Raw genomic sequence first — 23,510 nt, 5'->3', positions numbered from 1 at the left:
TACAATCAGATGACAGTGTGTGTATGTGTGTTTTGATTTTCAGAATAGTAATATCTCTGCATTTAATATTAGTTTGCATGACATTTGCGAGAAAATGACATGACATTTGCACCTGAGTTTTTTTTTTTTAATTTACCCTATGAATAACATATCAAATGTCAGCTTTGTGTGAACCTCCTACATCCACTGACCCCTTCTGAAGATACAAAAAACTTTCTGTCATTTGATTGTTTGCTGTTCATGAGGTCTTACGTTGCAGACAGTCCTTATATATGCAGTATATGCCTTAGTCTTAGCCAGTGGAACAACAGAGGAGGCCCAACAAGTGCCCGGCGATGATTGTGTCTGTTTGTGTGTCTGATTGACTGTGTGTGCGCATGTGTGTGCATGTATGTTTCCCTCCCACGCAGCTCCACTCCTGGCACTCACTGTAAACTAGTCTGCAGCTCGTCACAGACAGACGTTGACACACTCCCAGTCTAATGTGCTCATTAGTGGCTGCACAGCACACACATAATTGATAGCCATGACACACATGATGCACACACACACACATTATTGCAAAAACAGTTTCCTTTTTTTTAATGCTGCAGTAGAAAACAAGGTTATATGAAGTCATATAATGGGGGTTCATTGTCAAGAACAACAACAACAGAAAACGAAAAACAAAATGAAAAAGACTAACAGCACAGAATGCATAACAGTATCTGTGCTGTTTACATGCCGATATTTTACACATAAGGATTTTTTTTAATACTTCTCTACACTGGCAGCTGTCAGTTACTTTAGCAAATTAACTGCCAAAAATGTAGCAGAACTTGTCACTCAAGGGGTTAGTGTAACCATGGTTACCTTTCATATCCCAAAAAGATAAAGCTGCAGTGTGGAATCATGGCAGAGCAATTAGACAGAACAAAACAAAAGAAAAAATCAAAAAGGCATTCAACGATATGAAACAACCAAGAGTGCTTATAAATAACAGTTTACATGTGAAATATCTTCATAAAGTAACATCTTTTTTGTACAACCTTTAATATCTTTTTAATGTTCATACAGCGGCACATGTCGAGTAGTGTCTGGTAAAAAGAGTCTTTAACCCTTTGAGCACGAGTCAGGAATAAAAAGATTCACCTGTTGTCAACCCTTTGTAACCTCCATTTTTTTTTGTATCATTTGATTAAATAACACATTTATAAAACTATTGTGCAAAACAATTTTATTTATGTCTTCATATACTGTGCACCAGCAGATAGTCATAATCCTTTTAAATTAAAAATATAGAAATGATGCATAATTTAGACAGGAATTATTTAATATGTTTTTATATACATATTTTACACAGACCTGAATTAATATAGGTCCCTGATCGACCAAAGTAAAAGACATAAGATTTCCCTTTTTTTTTTTTTTTTTTTTTACCACATTGCTACAATGCTTGTGTCAAATCCTTTGAGCATCTTCCAGACAAGTGTTTAGCCCAAGGTGAATACTTTGCACTTAATACAGAATACTCTTGCTTTCATGTGTAGCATTAGACTCAACATACTGTATGTCTGGGAAACAATCATTGCAGACACATGCACACATTATCCATCAGATTCTCCCAATAGCTTCAGAAATTCCCAATCTCAAATCTTTAGTCTATGGTGTTTGGATCTTAGGTGTAGAAGTGCTTTGACGTACTCAGAGGGTTAAATTTTAAATGCTGACTCCAGCACAAAAATGTTATTTAAAAAAAAAAAGAGCGAGCAGAAGAGTGAAAACATGAAGAGAGAAAATAATGGAAAGTGCACCAGATTTAGTTATAAAATGTTTAACTAAACTGTTTTATTTATGCATGCAGCTTATCACACCCCAGTGATGTCAAAATATAAATGAACTTAATTTTCATGTACACAAAATACATACCACTTCATTTTAGAATCTCTTTTTTTAAACCTTCATTTACGGTGTCTTCTTACTGACAACATCCCCCATCTGCACATTATGAAAAAATGTACTAGTCCTAAAAAGGAGATCACATCACACACTCAGATCATGAAATCGAGTGGGCCAAAGTGAGACTACCTCACTCTGAAACAGAGAAAAAAAACAACTGCTACAACGCAAAATTTAAAACCATGTACCAAAACTCAAAGCAGTAGTTGTATGGCATCTTTGTGCAGTTCCATCACATTAATAATCCTTTCTTTTCTTTGAAAGAAATGTCTATGAAAGGATAAAGAGACAGAGCAAGAAAACAGTGAGCCATTATGAAAGAGTGCAGAGTTGTCCCAAGCCAGTGCTACTGTTTCTCCAGCTCACACACATACATAAGATGGTCCTCTGGGGACTTCCCATGAGTCTTGCTCAGGTGAAGCTTGACCGCATGCTTACTCGCAAAAGTCCGTTTGCAGAGCTTGCACTGGTACATGGCCACACTGTCGTCGTCGTCAGGGGAGGGTGATGGGGGTTCAGTCGAGTGCAGGGAGGTGGTTAAGGAAGAGGGAAGGGAGATGGGTAAGGACGAGGTTAAGGATGTAGGTAGAGAGGAGGGTAAAGGGTGGCTAGATGAGTGAAGATTAGAGAGCAGTTTTTCAGATAGTCCTTTGATGTGGCGTTGATGGTGTTGCTGTGATATCTGGCTGAGCAGCTGCTCCCCAGAAAGCTTGGCCAAGTCTCGCAGGCGGAAGCCCAGATGGGATTCCAAGTGGCTGACATAGGTGGATGGTGAGCGGATCTGGGAGGCGCAGTCACTGCAGAAGAAAACTGGGTGACCGGAATCCAAGTTTTTCAAGAACTTGGTGCCACCGGTTCTCCTTAGCTGGTACTTGACATTAGCCAACCAATGGGATATTGTAGTCATTGAGAGACCAGTGAAACGGGAGATATGCATTCTCTCCTGTGGGCTCAGGTCAGACATTATATACTTGCCATCACTTGTTTGTCTCAGACTGGCAGCAAACTGGGCTTGTAGGATGAGTAGGTGTTGGGGGTTCCAGTTTGACTGGCGGCCTTTACGTTTCTGGGCTGGTGAAACATCGTCTGCTTCCTCCTGTGTGACACCTTCAATGTCGAAGCGCTCAGACTGGCTGGTAGGTGTGGAGGACTTGGAAAGAGCATGACTTTCTGTTAGGTTCCTCAGCATGTCAGAAATATCTGACAGCGCATTTTCTCTCAATGGGGAGGAGGACATAAAGGAAGCTACTGCAGCTGAGGCTTTGGTCATAGTGACAGTGGAGGGGGGAGGAAGTGAGGATGGGGTGGAAGCAGTGGAAGACAGAGCTGTCGAACCCAGAGAACCACTACTGTTGTTTTTATCAGCATTTTTGCCTTTGGTGAGATCAATGGGTTGGTCATTGTTTAGATGTTGCTGGTAGAAGTAGCGGTCTAAGTGGTCATTACTGGGCTTTTTGGTCTGTGCTGGTGGTGTGGAAGCAGCCACTGCTGCTTTCTCTGCCAGACTGTTGCTCATCTTGAACAACATGCTCATGGGGTCAAGGGAGGGCAGGGCAGGCTTAGCAGCCTTCCCCAGGTGGACGTTCATTACTGACTGCAGTGCACTGAGAGGGTTGATGAATGGCTGTTCTGGAGGTGGATGGTCTGTAATGATAGCTGTACTGCCAGTCAGGGAGGCAGGCAGGGGTGATGTCACAGCAGCTGACTCCACACCATTTTCTACAGACTCTTTCATGGAAATATCTCCATTTGATATCCCATGATCTGCTCCATTTCCATTTCCTACTACTTTTTCCACTCCGCTATTATTCTCAGGAGTGTTACAGCCTTCTGCTCTATTTTCTTTAGGGGACGCTCCTCGAACTGAGTCCCCTACCTCACTGTTGCAAGGTGAGGGCGTGGTACGTCTTAGAGGAGAAACCCTTAGAATGCTACTGGGCTCTCTCATTTTTTCTTCTACCTTGGCCACTTTCTCTGTCACTTTCTTGACCAGTTCCTCCATAGCGTGGAAGTTGTTTTTTGGCAATGGAGAGGTCTGGCGGCCCGGAGGAGAGAGGAGCGGCTGGCTCTTACTAGTTGGGGAGAGAATGTCCCCTCCAGGGAACATGTATTTAAGGGGGGAGCTCTTCACAGCATTGCCTAGAGACAGCTTCATCATGTTAGGGAGCTGATAGGCAGCATGGATACTGGGATACCCACCCCAACTTGGAGCACCATTCTGTGCTTTGTTGATGGCTGACGTCACTGTGTTTTCCAATGACTTTAGGATATCGAGACCCCCTTTTGGACTTTCCTCCAGATCCTCTTCAGTCAGATAAGAGTATTTTGAAGAAATATCAAACTTTTCCTCAGCCTCCTCCTCAACTCCTGCTTTCTTCTCTTTGTTGAGAATGTTACCATTGTTGATAATGGGCTCCTTAGTGCATTCCTCCTCCTTTTCCTCCTTTTTTATCTCCACAGCCATGGCAATAGGGGAGATGCTGGTTGGAGGAGGCACTGGGGCAGGTGGAGGAGAGAATGTTGTGGCAGCGAGGGGAACAGATTGGAACTTTTCTTCACCTGTTAAATTGGTTGTAGGGGCTATGGTTGGTGACTCTATGATGGGTTTACCTTTCTTTATCGCAGAGTTGGTGACTTTAATAAAGTGTCCAGTCACCATCATGTGAGCAGTTAGCTCTTGTAGTGTGTCATGAGAGCTGCCACACTCCATGCACTTGAGGATCTGTGACTTCCTGGATTCAAACTGCCAGGCATAGCTGGCACCATTCTGGTGTCCATAGCGGTTGTTAGGTGTGATGTAAGGGTTTGTTACCCTCTGGAGTATGTCATTTGAGTCATTGAGCGCAGGGGGCTTAGGTGTGATCCCTCCGTTTGAGTCAGGTGAGCTTGGGACGTCTAGTTCAATAGGAGCTCTCTTTCGAGCCGTGGAGATAATCTTAGCTGCCACTGGTGTAACAGGCTCTTTCAGAGGCACTTTCTGGTAATGTTTTGTCTTGATCATGTGGACACTTAAGTCCTGAAGGGATTCAAAGGAGTGCCCACAGTACATGCACTTCAGGACTTTTTGTGCATCCTCCTTCCCCTCCATCTCTAACAAGGAACGCTTTCTGGGTTTTGACCACCGTTTAGCACCCTCACCACCTGTCTCGTGGTTATCATCTCGGTAGTGGCCTGTCTCATTCATGTGCACTGTGAGCTCCACCAGTGTGTCATAGGCTCCACTGCAGTCCTTACAGCGGAATTTGCTTGCACCGGTGAATATAGAGCCATAGAGCTTGGAGCTCTGTCGGTACAGCTGGACAGTGCTGAAGAGGTTAGGTTCTGTAGACACTGTGGATACAGCCACTGTGGGGTGATGAACCAGGCCCAGTCTGTTGTGGTGGTTCTGTGAGGCCTGTTGGAGGGTTTTAGCCATAGCTGTCTGGTGCCAGTCATAGCCTCCACTTCCACAACTACTGCTACTGCTGCTACTACTGCTGCTGCTGTGACTGCGTGGGGGTTTTTCTGCAGGGGGCTGGCTCAGGTTCAAATTCAGTGTGGACCAATAGGAGTTGGTCAGAAAGGAGGTGTAAATGGCCTTCATCTTTTCTAGGCTGTCAGCCACAGACCCTGTTGTGGCTAAAATGGCCTCATCTCCACTTACTTGGGCAGTGGCATTGACAGCAGCCATTATGGCAGAGGAAGACAAAGACAGGGCATTTGAGGGGTCTTTAGATAGGAGGACATCATCCTCATTTTTAAGTGAGGAATTCTCAAAATCGGACATTCTGTCACTGGATTCGCTCACGTGAGACTCACTGTCCAGCTCCTGACCAGAAAAGTCAGCAGCATTGGGGGAGTCATGGAAGCCAGTGGATCCTGGTCTGTCCTTGAGAAGGAAGTCCTTGTCTTGACAAAGGAACTTGGCAGCAGGTTCCTCCCCTTCCTGAGCTGAGTCATCTCCATCCAGGTCCTCATCCAACAGGGCTGCTTCCTTCTCATCTTCAGGGACATATGCTGTTCAAACAGAGAGAATAACAAACACAGAGAGAGATTTGTTAGAAATACACTGACAGCATATCTAACAGAGATTCTCAACTCTGTATTCCTGTTTCATCAGCAAGCAGGGAATTGATAGGAACTCAAGATACTGGCATTCACACTTCCTCCAGAGGAAAGAGAGCAATCATCCAGTGACATTCGTAGACAAAGTATTTCCTATCATAAACTGTTGAAGTAATTCTGTTCTAACTTCTCCCTTTTACACTGACATTGTTTTCAAATTGGAATCAAGTCGCCACCCCCTCCCATTCTTTCTAAACCCCCAGGTCTTTGTTCTGTATTGCAGAAAATCAGGGACAGCAAGACAGAGAGAGAGATGGAGGATGGAAGGAGAGAAATGGAGGGAGGGAAAGGGGAAAATGTGTCTTCAAATAGAACTTGCCACCTTATTCTTCTCAAGGGGCAACAGCTTGAAATTAAAACTAAATTTGAAATTAATGAAGCACATTCTGGCGGTGGCATTCGTTTCTGAAGTAATAAATTACTTGTATCAACCTCGGAGACAGCGGTTCCTGTCTGTCAATTAATATGTCTTACGCTTCTTCTGCAGACTCTAATGCATTCCCTAACAGACACACTCGCCATTTAAATTAAGCACGCATTTTCACTCATTACACTGCTCAGCCCTCGCCTCCTCGTAAATAAAAATGAATGTATGTACGTTTGCCTGCGACAAATCTCTCCGCGCGAAACCCATTTGCTTCAATTACCAAAGATTAGAAAAAGTTTAGAGTTATTATTTACAGTTTAGCTTCGGGGACTGGGCTTGAGGCTTTCAATTTATATTCAAATCCCTCACGTTTAAGAATAATACAATGGAAATCATACAGAGAAAAGACGAATCAAGACAAATCACAGTCGCGCCTCTTTGTACATCCGCAAATGTTTTGCTTTGTTAATAAGTCTATCAAAAGGATAAAACAACATCTGATGAGAAATGCTGCATGCTCACACTTTGAGATTAAGGCTGAATTCCTGAATAACATCTGAAGCACAAACAGGCACATGCATACACAGACGTCCTGCTTGTTTTAGCAACTGCCCTGGCAAAGAAGATGAGCGTAGGTGTGAACATCAGCAGCCTTGTGCCTTGCATTCCTCTTTGTAACAGGTCATCACTCATCTAACCCGGTATGTAAACACAAAGTGAGTCGGTCAGTGGGATGGGTGTGGCACAGAAGCTCACAATCAATCACGAGCTACCACTTCCAACGACACGTAAAGGTGAACTCAATGAAAAAAAGTTTAATTGTTTTACATCTGTAATGACGATTAAAAGACTAATTGCTTATATAAGACAGACAGAGGTGTGCATAAAGTAACTAGGTTAAAAAAAAAACAAGCCTACAGTTAGGTGAAAAAAGGGCTTGACAACCCAGAGAAATTCAGGCTACAAACACACTTCAGCTTTTGCCAATCTGCTACTGAGCAGTGCAAGTTGTGTGAGGTTGTGTGTGTGTGTTTTTGTGTATGGACTCGTACTGCATCAGCAGCACAACAGAAAAAAGTCCCTGTCATTGTCAAGCCACTGGTTGCCATCGGCAATGATACAACACTGCCGTGGGATAAACAGATGCACAGAGACACAGATATCCCAGAGCCCATCACACATCACCCATCACATGCACACACACACATGCTTGCAGGCGCACACACGCACAAACATGCGCACACACACACACTGGTTGTACTGTAACTGCTGTAGTATAACAAGTCTTTGCCTTCAGGCAATCTCAGGAGCTTCTCTGTAGAACATGCAGTCTGCTCCAGCATTCAGTCTGACAAAAAGCATCCATTTGAAACACGTTATCTTGTCTTAAATGTTATGTGCAATTGAAAAATTGCAGGGTCACCTGATCCCTATCCCTGCTGCATGAGCTGCTGTTGTTTCCTTTATTTTATTGAAGTACAACTACCTTTTAAAACCTTGATGATCCACACACACACACACACACACACACACACACACACACACACACACACACACACACACCAAATCTCCTCTCTCTACCTGTCCCTCTCTCTCCCCCTCTCTCTGTGTCTCCGAGACACTTCCACCCGCCCTTACATACGTGCAGCCAAGCAGACCCACATGTACATGCCATCTGTTCTGAATCAGCCAAAACGACAGCTGTTTAAGAGAACAATGCTCTGGCTGAGGAAACAGCCGAACGCAGCAGCGCGGTGCTCTCATCAAGGCCAAACATCAATGTGAAATCTCCTTTAAAAGACAACACGCACACACTCCACTTCAAATTAACGGCTTTTGTGTAATAAGAACACAGCGTGTAATTGTGTGTGAGTATGTGCATGTGTGTCAATTTGTACCTGCGGGTGTGTGATATGCACTATATAGAGAGAGGATAGGGGCGTAAGACCAGTATGTTCTGAATAGGGATTTGGTGCAGAGGCCACCTACATGGTGCATGAAGCACACGGCTGGTTTCTGGACTTGCTTGAGACAGAGGATGTTAAAATATGGAAACATTTTGACATTTAATAGGTGAAGTGCAATAAAATGATACAGTCTCAGTATCAGTTTCACATAAATATCTACTTCACCATAATGTCTTTGGCTTGTGTGAGTGCATTTTAACCCTGAAGCTCAAAATGCATGCTATTAAATTTTTGATACAAGTCACAATGATACTAGATTTGATGTTCTCTCTTTTTTAGTAGGATTACATTCATACTGCTGTGAAGTGTGTTCTAAGGAGCAGCCTGTTATAGCTGATAGTTTATTGATTATTGCGACAAAAAATCCCCAACACTCCACCTTGTAATCCTGCTTGTGTTTATTTTTTGCTAAAACCAATATGTATGTATTCTAACAAATCAAAATTTCTGAATTTATCTTAATGGAGTATAATTCACTTGGAATCAGTGATGAACACCTAAGTGACTTACTTCCTTTTCGATTCAAGAGTGCTTCTATTCTTTGTCCCAGTCTCAATATTATAAATTCATTACTTGGCACAAAATGGTTTTCATTGCGTTGGGGTGAGGTTGGCTCCACACATTATAAACTACTGTATTTATTGTTGCAATTAATGTAGACAAATAAAACCAAAGCTATAGTGTAAATCAAACAGAAGAAAGAGACAAACCACATTTATTATGCGAAAGAAGGAGAGGCTGAGGGGAGAGGAGGAGGGAGGTCTTGGATGGAATTCAAGACTGGGGCCACACACACACACACACACACACACACACACACACACACACACACACACACACACACACACTGGCCTAGGTCCAGGCTGCAAGGTTCACAACACTATGACTGAGGCGACTAATATAAATATGCAGAAACACATTTGCACACACATACATACACACACATGCACACAAAACTACTGGTGTAGGAAGAAGTCGGGCCCAAACACACCAGGTATGCAGGTGCTCTTTTAATAAGTAGGGGGAGTGAGGTAGAGAGCTCCAACTGAATTGTCAGCAGGGTGGAGCGGAAGGTTTGATCTCATATTCAGGAGAATGGGCCAAGAAGAGATCAGCCATTTTTTGTAAACCAAGGGGCGCTACCAAACGCCACAGTTGTTTCTGGGAGAGGTGGAGAGGCTTCCAAAAGACAAATCTGCTATTTCCTTATTAATGGAAGTCAATGGAAACGTTGGATTTACAGTCAAATGGAAAAAGGGTAGACAGAATATGAACTGTGATTCCGAACTATGTCTCTGTGTCCCTGTCAGCTCATAAAGTGAGGAAATGCTTATGCCCTCTGCAGATGTTATGTTAGGAAACAGTTTATCATGCTTATATAACCACTTAACAGCCCTATCAGACACACAGGAACGTCAACCCCCTTTGTTTACATGTCTGCTTTGACCACATATTTTCAGTGTGTTTGTGTGTGTGTGTGTGTGTGTGTGTGTCTGTGTGCGTGTGTGAGACAGAGACACGATTGTCCACATAAGTCTAATGAAGGACTACTTTGTTGAGACACAGCTGACAACAAGTCCGCTGGCCAAAGATGAGAGCGTCATCCAAACTTTCTCATACACCCTGTGTGAGTGTGTTTATACAAATTTGTGTGCAATACGCATCCACCCCCCCCGCCACCCACCACCCACCCACCCGCAATTTTCCACTTAATGAGATCCTATAATCTCCACTCTCACCTCCCACCCTCCCTCATTTCCATCCCTCCCCAATCACCAGTGCGGCCCACGTTAATGAAGTTAATTGAATCTCCGATCGATAATGCTTAATTATTGTGATTTGACATGCACAGACAAATTGGTGGGATGGCTTCTGTGTGTGTGTGTGTGTGTGTGTGTGTGTGGGTGTGTGTGTGTGTGAGCGGTTAAAGTGGCGCGTGTGTCTGCAGCGAGTGCCGTAGGACTGGTGAGGCACGCCATTGATCCCAGGAGGTGTTCGATCGACCCAGACGCCTGACGAATTGAGCTGTTCCTTCAAGTGCGTACATGAATTACCAGACTTGTAACGTATTTACACTATTACTGGAATATGACACACTAATTGCTTCTCCACTGGCACACGATATGTTCACGCAAAAACATAACCACAGGAAACCACAATGTGTCTGTGGTAATCAAGAGTAACATTACAGTTCCTCTACTTTAGTGGGTCTGTGTGTTGTCCTGAATCTTTTAATATTCCTGTGAAACTACTCGAGGCATTTAAAACATGCTTTACAGTGGAACTTTACACAGGAGATGTTTCTCTTGTTTGTGTTTATTCACTTAAATGTTTGGTTTGATCATATTTAGTTTTAATCTTGCATGATTTATGGCTTTTAAATGTTGCGTGTTTCTGTTTTGTTTGTGGCATCCCTGCACAATGTGTAATGTATTTAAATTATTTTTCCAGGTCTGTGTCTGTATGTACTCTACCTGTATCTGCATTATTTTGATGTGGAAGTAGCTGCGTGCTGATAAGTGGTAATGAACAGCATGATAGTCTGAAATATGCAAAATGCCTTTCAAAGAGGCTGAGATAATATTAGCATATACAGCACATAGTGGCAGTGGTGTTAGCGAGAGAGAGAGAGAGAGGGAGGGAGGATGAGAGAGGAGAGATTAGATGTGGAGTGGCAACAGTTAGTGTGTCTGTCTGTGGCTGCAGCAACATCGCAAGACACTGGAATACTGCAATTATTCAGAAACACAGATCCCGCTGTCGCACGCTTGTGGGTGCGTGAATGTACGTGTTTGTGTGTACGTGCCCGTGTACGTGCCCGTGTATGTGCGGTGAACAGTGTTAGCCTGGCTAATCATCTCCCTGTGCCACTCAAGCTGCGGAGGTGCTGACAGTATATTTACATGCTGCTGTTACAGTGCCAATACAAGAGTGTATGCCGCGGCTGAAGAGCTACTGACACACTCACTGATGCATGTATGTGTGTGTGAGTGTGTGTGTGTGTGTAGTGTACGTGTTGTATTTATACATGTGCAGTATTTATTTAGAAGAAAGTGATTCTTCTATTTTTGTACAAATCAAACGCAGGACTGTCTCAAATTAGTTTGTCAGACAAAGTCAACTTCACACCTACACACTGAATTTTTAAATGTGGATACGTGTGTGTGTGTGTATGAGTGTGTGTTGTTTGGGGGGTGTCGTGAAAAAGCAGGAATATTCAGTTATTTATAGAAAGAAATGGTAATAAAAAAGTGTGAGAATTGTGTTTGTGAGCCAACTAATTATCAAGTCAGTATTTCCAGCTATGTCTGAGACTGGCATCCAAAAACCAAACGGACGGACGCACACACACACACACACACACACACACACACACACACACACGATTGTGTTTCCATCACTTCAGAGAATATTACATTGACATTCATAGAGACTTAACCATTACCTGCTTAAAACTAACCTTAAACTAAACTTATCACTCGAACCTCAAACTAAATCTTTACTCTTAAATGAAATGATTTACTTTATTGGGGATGTTTGTTTTTTTTTACACAAATGGAAGTCAAGTTCCCACAATGTGACTTTGTAAACAGATCTATGTCCCCACAACATGACTCATACAAGCACACATTCACACCTCCCCTGGGATGAGCAGTCGTGACGCGAGGCTGCCCTGTGGAAGTTATCTGGACAACAAAGGTGCAAGTCATTGTTACTTAGGTGTGTATGTGTCCAAATATATGCATGTTTATTTTTTAAGGCTGCTACAAATAGAGCTGGCACCATTTAATTTGAAAATAAGCACTGCAGTTGTGGCTACACGTCAATGTCAACGTCAAATAATTTAGCAACTCTAAAAGTAAATGATGTAAATCATGAGGAAGACTAAAGGAAGTAGAGCTATGGAAAAAGAGAAATGCTGGCACAGATGACGTAGTAGTTGATCTCTTCACTTCAACTGAACATTAGACCTTCACTAACATGTGACATGGAGTGTTCCTTAAACATCACGTTTAACATTGACTCCCAAAGTGGCCTCCTGCTTGTTAAAGTGTCTGAGTCTCCCATAGTGCACACATCCAATTCTCTTACTGTTCATTTCATTCATTTGGTAATTAAGATTTAATCTCTATTAAGCTTGCATCATACTCTGAATTGGAAAAGGGTTTCTAGCAATATGCATAATGTATGCATAATAATGCATAGGTGCTGACCTAGTCATTACTTCAGCTTTCATAATACATTATCTGCCATAATTTATTCAAACTAGTCACCCTTAACAGGAAACATCAATTTTCTTTATCACGTAAGGGTTTAACCCAAGTAATGTTTTGTTTTCAGTTTCATCCTTTATTTCATAATCCTCAATGTAAGGTTTTAAATTTGATGGTTATCTTCTTCAATATCATTTCACTTATTCCTCCAAAGCTCTTCTTCATAATTAACTATAGCATTACAGTGAGAGAGGTCAAGTACTTCTGATGAAAAGTGTGTGGAAGTGTGTGTGTGTGTGTGTGTCTGCACCCGTGTAGAAAGGGTGTACATTCATACAGTCATTTCCACCATCTCCTATTGGTTTCTCCTCTCTAAACCTCCTCTCCCCCCCACTCTGTGTTGTTTCTCTCGCCTACCTGCCTCTTTCTCTTTCTCCTTCAGCCTCCATCACGTCTAGTCTTCCTCACACATGCAGTTTTGCTCTGTCTTTCACTAATAAGTGCTTTTATTTTGTTTCCTTTACGTAACGTTTCAGTTTACTCTGATCTTTGTCACAGGCCTTTATCAGTCTATAAAGAACATATACAAGTGGGCACTCACTGATTCACACATGCAGCAGTGCAAGAACACACTATAATGCACAATAGAGGAATTAAAGTAATACATTCAGGACATGCACAGACATTGCAAAAGAAACTGCAACTATACAGCAGTAATGTCAGTGCTTTTGCTAAAATGGAGAGTATGCTTGTCTGTGTCCTCTATTTCCATACACAGGCACGCATACACACTGTCAGAAAGACACACAGTCACACAGTCTTTGCAGTGCAGTCTGGTTAGTAGCTGGGTATCTATTACCTGCCCGTCTGCTCTGATCTCTTTGGACAGCTCTGATCAAAAGATGTCATCCGACCTACTCGACTGGGCTCGCTAGGGAAGTTAGCAATGGAGAACATTTGTGTGTGTCTGTGTTTTGGAGTAAATCACACAGTGGTCTGGGTGTAAATAAAATGACAGGATCACTTTAAGGTCCTGTCATGTTGGCAGGAGGCGATTATGATAACGCCTGCTCTGTTCAAACACAAACGGACACACTTAAATTCACTGGCCGGAGCATAATATACATGCTATAGCTCTTTTTCTGTCTCTTCCTGCCTGCCTGAGTGGCTCTCCTTTATTTCCGTTTCTTTTTTCCCCCAATCTCTTATGCAGTAATGCCTTTTTCTGTTTGTTTTTTTCCCCGTTATATCGTCTCCATGGGCCTGAGGTGCATCTGCTGAGAACAGGCTGAACACGAATGTCACTCAAAGACAGATTCACATCTTTAAATCTATAAAAAACAAGGGTGCGTCTGCATGTGAGTCGACTCATCGTCCACGCACATGCAGACGCACACACGCTCTGGCTAAAAACATCCTGCATCTAAAAGTCAAATGCATATCATCCATGAAGGAATAAAGAGAATTTCCCAAAAAATGGATTTGTAAAACAAATCAAACACAGATGTAAAAGAGCTGTGGCGAAGCTCCATCTAAGCAATAAAAGGTGTGAAATGTGAGGGGGTTTAAGAGGGAACAAAAAAAAAACAGCTGGCAATAAAGCTGGAAAACAGCACTGCTCCAAGGCAATTTAGACTGCAAAACACAAACCATTAAGTTTGTGCATTATCTTTTAATTTAATCTTGAATGATTTATAATCCATCACGCAAGGCTTCAACCATATCCAATTATTCTCTGCTGCTTGATTGACAACAAAGGTGATTTATTAAGCTAATAAAAACTGATGTGCTCTCCACTTGCTCTGAAAATAACCAGCCGGACCGAGAGCTTAAGGACACACACACACACACACGCGCGCGTACACCTCCTTCCTAAGAGGTATACGATACTTTCTGTATGCATACATGTTTATTTATATCAGTATGTGTTTTTGAACACGCGGTTCAAGTGTGTGTGGGAACCCCTCGAACAATCATGCAAGTATCTGCTCACTTAAAAGGGAAATCAGACTCCATCCGTCCCTGCCTCTCTCGTGCTGTGCCAGAGACGTTGGAAATCAAAATGTCAGGCCTAGTGACGAGCGATGGTTTTTCCTTATGCAAGGCCGAGTGATTATATTAGGCTTTAATTCCTCCATCCACAGCATATATGTCATCTTAGTCTCTGCTTTATCGGCTAATGTTATGCTCAATCACTTGATATTAATGGAAAAACAGAGAGCTAGGGGGCCCCGTAATGGCGGCTGGTGCATGTGTGTGTCTTTGTTGATGAGCGGCAGGGTGGGGTTGGGTTGGGTGCGCTGGGATGGAGAGGGTTAATGGTCTAGAGTTCACATGCATATCAATGTTGGAGAGTGCCATCAAGAAATATTAGCATGTTTACAGCGCCAAGCCATGTATGAGGCTCATTTAATGAGGCTTAGAGTCACACATGCTTTAATGTGGCCGCGCACGCTCACCACAAGGCCTTGTTTTCACTGGCTTTTCACATTTCTTTACAAGGATTGAGGTATCATTGTCATTTATGCTGACATGTTTGAAAATGTGGAATTTATGAAGCTGGGTTTTAGGGCGACTGTCCGAATTACAGCTGTAATTCTATATTTATTAGAAACAAATGTCCTCAGGAGCAGGAGAGGATGAGAATAATCCTATAAAGTGAAGACGGTTCGCTTCTCCCTGAGTATGAAGACCAACAGTGTTAAGATAAAGTTAAGGTTAGACGTGCAGGGACTTCTAAGGAGCGTCACAGCTACTTTTCTTCAATAACTTATTTTTCCAGGATTTCAAAATAAAGCTGGTCAATATGTCAAACTGTACGATGACAGCACAGAGTACCACTGCATGATGCCATGGACACGGAGAACACACGAGGTCTCCACACACTGTAGATCTTCATCTCTGTGTCATTCACTTACATCGGTTGTTGAGTTGAGTCCTTAATGTCCCCGCAGTTACTTTCCAAATACCGTATATCACGTGTAACTTTAGTACTATTTAGTCTGACTGCACTGTCTGTTCTTGTGTCTTTGGCAGCAAACACTGGTGTTTTCCATGCCAATACATGGAACGTGAATTGATGGGAGAAACAGAGCTGCATACTAACATTAAACAACTTGAGTGACAATTAAGTTGCCACCATTCCAATGTGTGTTTCCATGACTAGTTGCACCCCTGAAAAACACATTTTCCTTAAGGTAACATTTCAAAACCTGTTTATATAAAATAAACTGTCCCACAGTTTTCTGTCTCTCTGTGAGTTTTAGTTCAATATTGATACTGTAGCTTGAGGACCTCCTGCATGTCACCCTCCATCAAAGGTTTGAGGATTTTTTCCTAATCATTTCTATATAATTGAACTTGTCCTACAACATCCTTGTAGTAACATTCAATTAAAATGCAACCTGAGACCTCTATTTAGTTATTTTTCCTTGGCCTTGATGTGTAATAACTGTGTGGTTAGCATGTTAGTCTGACTCTAGGCACTGTACATAATGGATCAAAGCGTCAACACCTTTCCTCTTGGCCATGGGTTGCAGCGTGTGTCTGAGTGGAGTTTAACTTTCAAAGAACTGAATTTGTGTGTTTGCGGCAGTATGTATGCATTTGTAGCAGGGCAGTAAATACACACACACAGCTATGAATTATGTCAGGAAGGAGACGCCATGTAATTAGGCCTGAAGACCAGCGAAAAAGATTAGAAAGGTCTCTTTAATGTCAATGTGTGTGTGTGTGTGTGTGTGTGTGTGTGTGTGTGTAAGAGTGTGGCCGTGCATTAACATGCATCTTGGGTGATGCGGTTACAAGTGGACTGTTCTGTGTAGAGGTGTGAACACACCCAAGATGCATTTGCTTTTGAGATACCATCCCTCAGGCCACATTCGGAAGTGGCCTGTGATGCACGTAGCTACTTTCTGTTGGCATTGTGAATATGATTGTGCATTAATTACTGAACTGACGTCCTCTGCCTGTAAAAGTCCATTGACGAACAGTATATTATGAATGTGTCAAACAACTTGGGTGATTTGATTTGCCTGGAGCACGCCAAGAATTAGACCCAGCCCGAATTCTTCTACTTCCTCTCTTTTAATTTCAGACAGGCCAGGCATTGCTGCTTCCTGCTCACTAATAGCAACATAGCAACATTTTTTACATGTTTATTTGCAGATAGAGCGGGGAAATGAGATCCGATCACAGGTGTTCATTCAAGACACATGTGGAGACACGTTCTAATGGCAGGTGTGAACTGATGCACTAAGAGCTACCCACTTGTGATGGATCAGCAAGATGCATGTTAATGCCAGATATGAACAGGGCCTGTGTGTGTGTGTGTGTGTGTGTGTGTGTGTGTGTGTGTGTGTGTGTGTGTGTGTGTGTGTGTGTGCGTGTGTGTGTGTGTGTGTGTGTGTGTTCACCTGTAAAACTACCTCAGCATATGAGACATGTAACCCGGGCTACAGGTAGAACAAGATGGCAAACAGGGCCTAGCCTTACTTCACAACCTCTGAGTGCTGTTATGGCAACCAAACCTTAAGGGATTACATAAACATACACACACACACTTACATGATACACACAGTAACTGTGGTGTTGCAGACACATAACTGTGATTTGTGACAGCTGTGTGCAGGACATCATGTGACAGCTGCACACATACACCCCCCCAAGCACCCCCACCACCCCCCACCCCCAATGTAAAACAGACCGTTTGCCATGTCTGCCATGCCTTGACACCGGCCACAATTGATTAGTGTGATTTACAACATAACTCCCACACGCACAGACACATGGCACACACACATGCAGACACTCCATATCGGTAAGATGTGTGTTTGAACATGGTTCGTGTGTGTGTGTGTGTGTGTGTTCTGGTTTGGTCTACGGAATCAACAAACACTGTGTCTTGCCGTATTTCTCTTGTAACCAAGCCTGTGGTGTTAATGAAAGTATCTCAACTATAAGGGTAAAGGAGCTTTTTGATCACAGAAAAAAAACACACCACACAAACCTGATAACCCTCGGCACTGGGAATAGAGTCGTTTTTTTTTTTTTAAATGCACAAGCACCAAAATGAGACAATTTGGGCTTTTTGATTAGCTCAAATTGAAGGGACGTGAAGAAATTACGTAATTAACATTGCACAGTGTTTTACCATCTGATGTTACAGATGTTGATGATTAAGACCTTTGGTTCAAAGCTGAACTTAACTTTGGGGGAAGAAAAAAGAAACATGTGTTGACACAGCCTCTATCTTTCAATAAGTGCTCGGGCTATTTTTAATTTAATGCTCTGTGCACCAGCAAACAAAACTATGCCACAGTCAGTGCTGAATATTTACATCCTCATTGAAGTTAAAGCCTGGAGATAACTTCAATAACATTTCTAATAGATTCTATTCGATTTTTGTGGAATAGTGGATATCTCATTTCACTTTCATTCCACAGTGACGCAGCCTCCGTCCCATGATGGAGTGGATCTATCCGTCTTAATCTCTGAAATTCTTGACTGAGATATGTAATGGTTGCTTTGGCTTAAACCGTGTGGCGATGATTCATGCAGCATGGCCAAGTGAAATGAAGCCCATATGACATAAGGGAATTATTTAACACAAATTGCTGGGAATGTTTTGAAAATCATGAGCGATTAGAGTCTAAAAATGATCAACAATTAATTGATTTCTCAGAAATCCCCCCCCACCCCTCCCACTGTTTTGGTTTCAGGAAATTGGTCCTCGAACACCCAGATTACGTTTCATTCAAGTCGGACTAAATGGAGGACATGAATGAAAATGAATCCTATTTCCAGGCCTTCAGAAATGAGTGTGAGTGTTCCAGGGTAGATTCCTCTTGAACAGTAGCAGTGTAGTCATGTTTAATACCCTGGCAGCTAGAGCCTTAAGCTACAGCCCAGCTTATAATGGTCAATGAATCAATAGCTACATGTTAACCAATCAAGTGTCTATTGACTAGGTTATAAGTGCTAATGAAAGACAAACACACACACACACACACACACACACACACAGTGGTTCACTCATGATCCTGTGATGCCAATGGGCCTTTAAATAACCTGTGTTCTTTCATTTAGTTCAATCAGAACAGAGGCTTTCATTTCTGTGACATTCTCTGTTCTCTCTCTCTCTCTCTCTCTCTGCACACATGTGTATCTGTATGTGTGTGTGAGAGAGAAAGAGAGAGAGAGAGAGAGAGAGAGAGAGAGAGAGAGAGAGACAGCCTGAATATAACCCGGGGCAAGGCTTGAGGCGAAATAAATCCTGGAAGAGTGCCAGAAAAGGTAGAAAGCAAAATGTTAAATGCTGACTGATGCTCTGTCTGCTGCTTCCATCTCTGCTCTCTCTATCTCTGCTCTCTCTATCTCTGCTCTCTCCATCTCTGCTCTCTCTATCTCTGCTCTCTCTATCTCTGCTCTCTCTATCTCTGCTCTCTCTATCTCTGCTCTCTCCCTCTGTCTACCCCTTTGTCTTTATCTCCAGTTCAAAATATGTGAGAATATCATTTATACCCTAAATAAAAGGTTTTTGGTTTGGTCATTCCGATACATCAATGACTTTTTTTACTTCAACCCTTAAAAACAATCATTTTTTGTCTTTAACAACACCTACAGATATAAACACATAAATAAAAAGGTATTCTCAAACTTACTTGTACAGCACTGGAAATCAATGATAGCAAAAAAACAACCCATAAAGAAGAAAAATGAATAATTCAAAAAAAGAAAATCAAGTTATTTGCCAGTAGATAAGACACAGTAAAGATGAGAATCAGCCTACTGGTATTTCATATGTGGCAGTGTGGTAATTTCCAGACTTCCATTACAGCTCTGCTCCCACCTCTCTCTTGCTGGACCACAGTTTGTTCCTTGGGTCACTCGTCAGATGATCTTTTTCATTTTTTAGGGGTTTATTTCTTTCACGCTAATGCAACAGGTAACAATAACCAACAGAACGCTACTGTAAATTAAACTGCACTTTTGATGCTGATAAACTGACAAGTAGAAACCAGCGAGCCTGTAGCAACATTAAGGCCACAAACAACCTTGAATACCTTGAAGTCCTCCAACCTAAACGACCACATAGGTCGACTCCTGCTACCATCGATACAACTCATAGGAGTGAACCAGTGGCTGCAACATGTTTTCACTCTTTTCCTTTTTTTAACTGTGACTTTGTTGCCTAAACCTAACCACAGATGTGAGTCTGTACAAAGCGTGGTGTGACAGTTGTGAGCTTTGTGTGCCCACCATCCACCACAATCACTTCCTGGTCACTCCACTGCTGCTAATACGTGTAGCGCTTCATTAATGCTGTGTCCTGCACAGGGTAGAGGTACGAACAGAGTGTGGTAAAAAGTGACTGACCAAGCGTCTGTATCAGAGACATGCATGACCTTAACCGTTACAGTAACAATGAAGCTTTGGGTGAAGCACACCTCCAATTTCCCTCTGTTACTTTTTCAACAAGTAATTTCAGAACTGATCAGAGGGAGGTGAAATCTTGTACATTTTATAAATCTTATAAATCTTTAAATAGAGTTGATCTTCTCATGGAGTTTGACCACTTCAAATCAGCTGGAATGTGAAGTATAAGATCATCTGGCTGCGTCTTCCTGTTTGTCTCTTTCTGTCTGTTTCGCCCTGTGCGTGCATTTCTCTCTCCCATACTGTTGTTATGTCTCACAGCCTGGCTGGTGGTGTTTACAGAACATTTGGTTCCATCGGTGCGCTCGCTCTGTATAAACTCCGGATAATAAATGGTGGTGAGAAAATGAGGGGTGTCAAAACAAGCAGGGACCCGGCATGGGAGATCAAAGATGTGACACAGAGGAGAAGGCTGGAGATCCTATCTAATACTTCAGCACTGATGTAAATGCACATATGAAAGCTAAGCAGAGCGTGCAAGCAAAATGTACACATGCACACACACACACACACACACACACACACACTCTCATATGTATATATCTTTGGAAATAAGATTTTCAGGTTTGTGAAATATCTCTAAAAGTATTAATCAGTCCCCACCTAGCTAAAGAAGGCATTTTTCGATCACTTGTGTTTTGAACAGAGAGTTACAAATTATTCCTGTGCATAACAAAAAAGTATTTTATAATCTGTACTCACGGTGCTTTTAAGTGGAACTGACAGCTGCAAAGGATACTCCCAATGGGGAGTCACACAGTAATGCCAGAATAACTAACTTCAACACACACACCATTTTCACACAGAAATCTTCTCGGACATGTTAGTGTGTTCGTAAAAATGTACTGTGGCAGACTTCTGATGTTCGTAAGTTTAGTGTTTTGAATTTTGTCCCTAAAAGAAAACCAAAGTGAAAGCCGAACTTCAAGGTTCCGTTTCAGAAAAAACTGAATCAAACTCACCTGTGGATCTTCACAATCCACTAGAAATCCATTCCCACCACAAAATGCCTGATCAAGTGTGTCTCTTAAGAAAAGGGGATTCAAAGCTTTTATGAAACAACACAATGCTTACTTTAATTTAAAATTTAAAAAAGAACATTTCCTACTAGCAGTCAGCAGCTTGACAGACACAGGCCCGTCACACTGCGGAGCTACTGTCCCATGATGACAACAAGTGAGACAGGATAGCAGGTAGATGGTTTTTAGCACGATAGTTGACGCATCCTGACACCTTAATGGGTTCTCTGTCTAAATCAGACATCAAGCTTCTGTCTCGTCATACTCGCCTCTCGTTCCTTCTTCCATTTGTCTCCCTCTCGGTAAAATTCTCCAAAAGAAAAAAAAAAAACTTAAAATGCCAAAAAATAAGCCATCTCTGAAACATTGACAGAGCAGGGGCTTATCACTCAGTCTGGTCTATAGCTGCATAAGTGCGTCTGGAGGTGACGGATGAATCCACACCAGTTTGAAGAGCTATTTCCTTCTCTCTGCCTTTTCTTTCACTCCTTTTCCCCGCAGATCTCCTCCTAATTAATTAGAGCGGTGGCACTGACTAACAGGAGCGCTTGTTTTATCAGCACTCACTCATTCCACTCCTCTGTGTAATGGGGGGGCAAAGTTACTGCAAAAAGGCAGTGACAAAAGCAAGAGCCCTCTTTTTCTCACCTTTTCTATTTTACCTCCTCCCTCCTCCCCCTCTCTCTTCCTGGGCAAACCCAGGGCGAAGTACCGGCAAGGGTCATATCTTTTTAATTATCTTTCCCTGCTTTGATTAATTATTCGGCGTGACAACGGCGCGTTCATAATGCTTTTCACCTGCCGCCGCTGACTGACGGCCCCTCTGTCGAACTCAAAAGCAAACAGCTGCTGCCATGATCGCCTAGCAACCGGCCGGTGATGGATGAGCACGAGAGATGGATGGCCACAATAAATCACCACATCTGCCTTGGCGCAGTAGAAACCAGGGAAGAGTGAGAGAGATGGAAGAGAGCGAAGGAGGGAATGGAAGAGAAGGGGGGGCCATACCATGTTATTTAAAATGGTTACATAAGCGTGAAAGAGTTTTGAGAGCGAAACATAGTTTGTTGTTGTTCCCTCCTCTCTTTTTACTTCCCATCTTTACTTCTACGTATCCTCTTGTTTTATAGATTCATTTCAGCTCAACTGCTCAAAAGGAACATCAGATAATCAATGATGTGTTCGACTGTCTTGCTTTGACAAAACCGTTCCATATGAAACGGTGCAGATGATCCAGACTGTGGCATTAAATCACTTTGGACCACCACTGACAACAAGAGAACCTGTAAAACTAAAACCTTAAACGTTACACTTCACTGCTGACTGATCTGTGATCCGGTGATACCATATCTGTGATGGTGACCCAAACTGTGTTTGCACGAAAGCATTGTAGAATATAAAACATAAAGAAACACATATTAAACATGTTAGTTACACATTTTGAAAGTACTGCCTGCTACAGGGTTTGAACGCACCACCTGCAGCAGAGTATACAATTATGAAAACAGCAAAAATGGTATTTTACATTATAATATTATTATATTTGTGTGCACAAATTGATTTAAACATTGAAATATGGATATACATGCCACTGTAAGTGTGTTTGCTATGTCACTGTCTCATGTGCACTGGCAGACAAATCCTTGTTATGTATTGTGGCTGTTCGGTGTGAGGATGCCAAGGCTGCAGAGCTTATAGCCAATAATACATTTGTGCAAATGTCCAAACATAATCTAGCAACTGGAGTATTTTGGCCACGATCAGAAATGAACACAGCACCGATTCTTTCATTGCCTACTTCAGACCTAATCATTAAAGGAATGCATGAAAGTCACCAGGAACAGCACTGGGCCTCGAGGCTGGGAGGTGATTGTGACGTGGAGTCTGAACTGTTTGTTCCATGACACTGTTTGACCCAAATAGACTGTATCCCCATACTACAAAAGCCGCTGATATAAAATGATCATTAGGCATCAGTCACAGAGCGCTGTATGTAACTTATTTCACGACATTCACGTGTGTGGAAAACCAGCACAACGTCATGCAGCTCAGGCAGGGGACGACTCTGAAGAAGGGCTGTGAAACTTCTCTGACATAACTGCAACTGAATGGGGCAGCATTTTGGAACATGGTCCAGTTTGAGGTTGCTTTGGTGCCTTGCTCAATGAGCAGAGAGGAGGGGGAGGTTACGGATGCCTGGTGAGGTAACTTCTTTAAAACTCACTCATAAATCAGAATTCACAAATATAGTGTGCGTATGGACGCACATTGCCTTAGGTGAGAACAGATACCCATCATCACCACCGACCTTTGACCTTTTGTGTTTTTATTTGTTGCACAGTTTTGGTCACTTCCTGTCCTCCCTCACTGTTACTCCCCTTCCCTTCCTTTCTTGAGACCCTGACTGTCCCCTCTTCCTCCCACCCCCTCCTTTACCTGCCACGTCCCCATACACACACACACA

The 23,510-nt window shown here is 42.5% G+C and overlaps 1 protein-coding gene across 1 annotated transcript in view; it reads right to left on the bottom strand.

Annotated features, from left to right (window-relative positions):
• Window positions 1-555: 555 nt before the first annotated feature.
• Window positions 556-23,510, bottom strand: part of tshz3b (teashirt zinc finger homeobox 3b) — a 36,165-nt gene continuing 13,210 nt past the window's right edge. The window contains exon 3 of the mRNA XM_034579071.1: window positions 556-5,934. Coding sequence (XP_034434962.1) covers window positions 2,285-5,934 — 3,650 coding nt within the window. The 3' untranslated portion in view covers window positions 556-2,284. The remainder of the gene's footprint in view (window positions 5,935-23,510) is intronic.

The sequence above is a fragment of the Hippoglossus hippoglossus genome, chromosome 3 (genome assembly GCF_009819705.1).
Source record: "Hippoglossus hippoglossus isolate fHipHip1 chromosome 3, fHipHip1.pri, whole genome shotgun sequence".
NCBI classification, from domain to species: domain Eukaryota; kingdom Metazoa; phylum Chordata; class Actinopteri; order Pleuronectiformes; family Pleuronectidae; genus Hippoglossus; species Hippoglossus hippoglossus.
The sequence above is the reverse complement of the archived record's forward strand: the minus strand, read 5'-3'. Positions and strand labels throughout refer to the sequence as shown.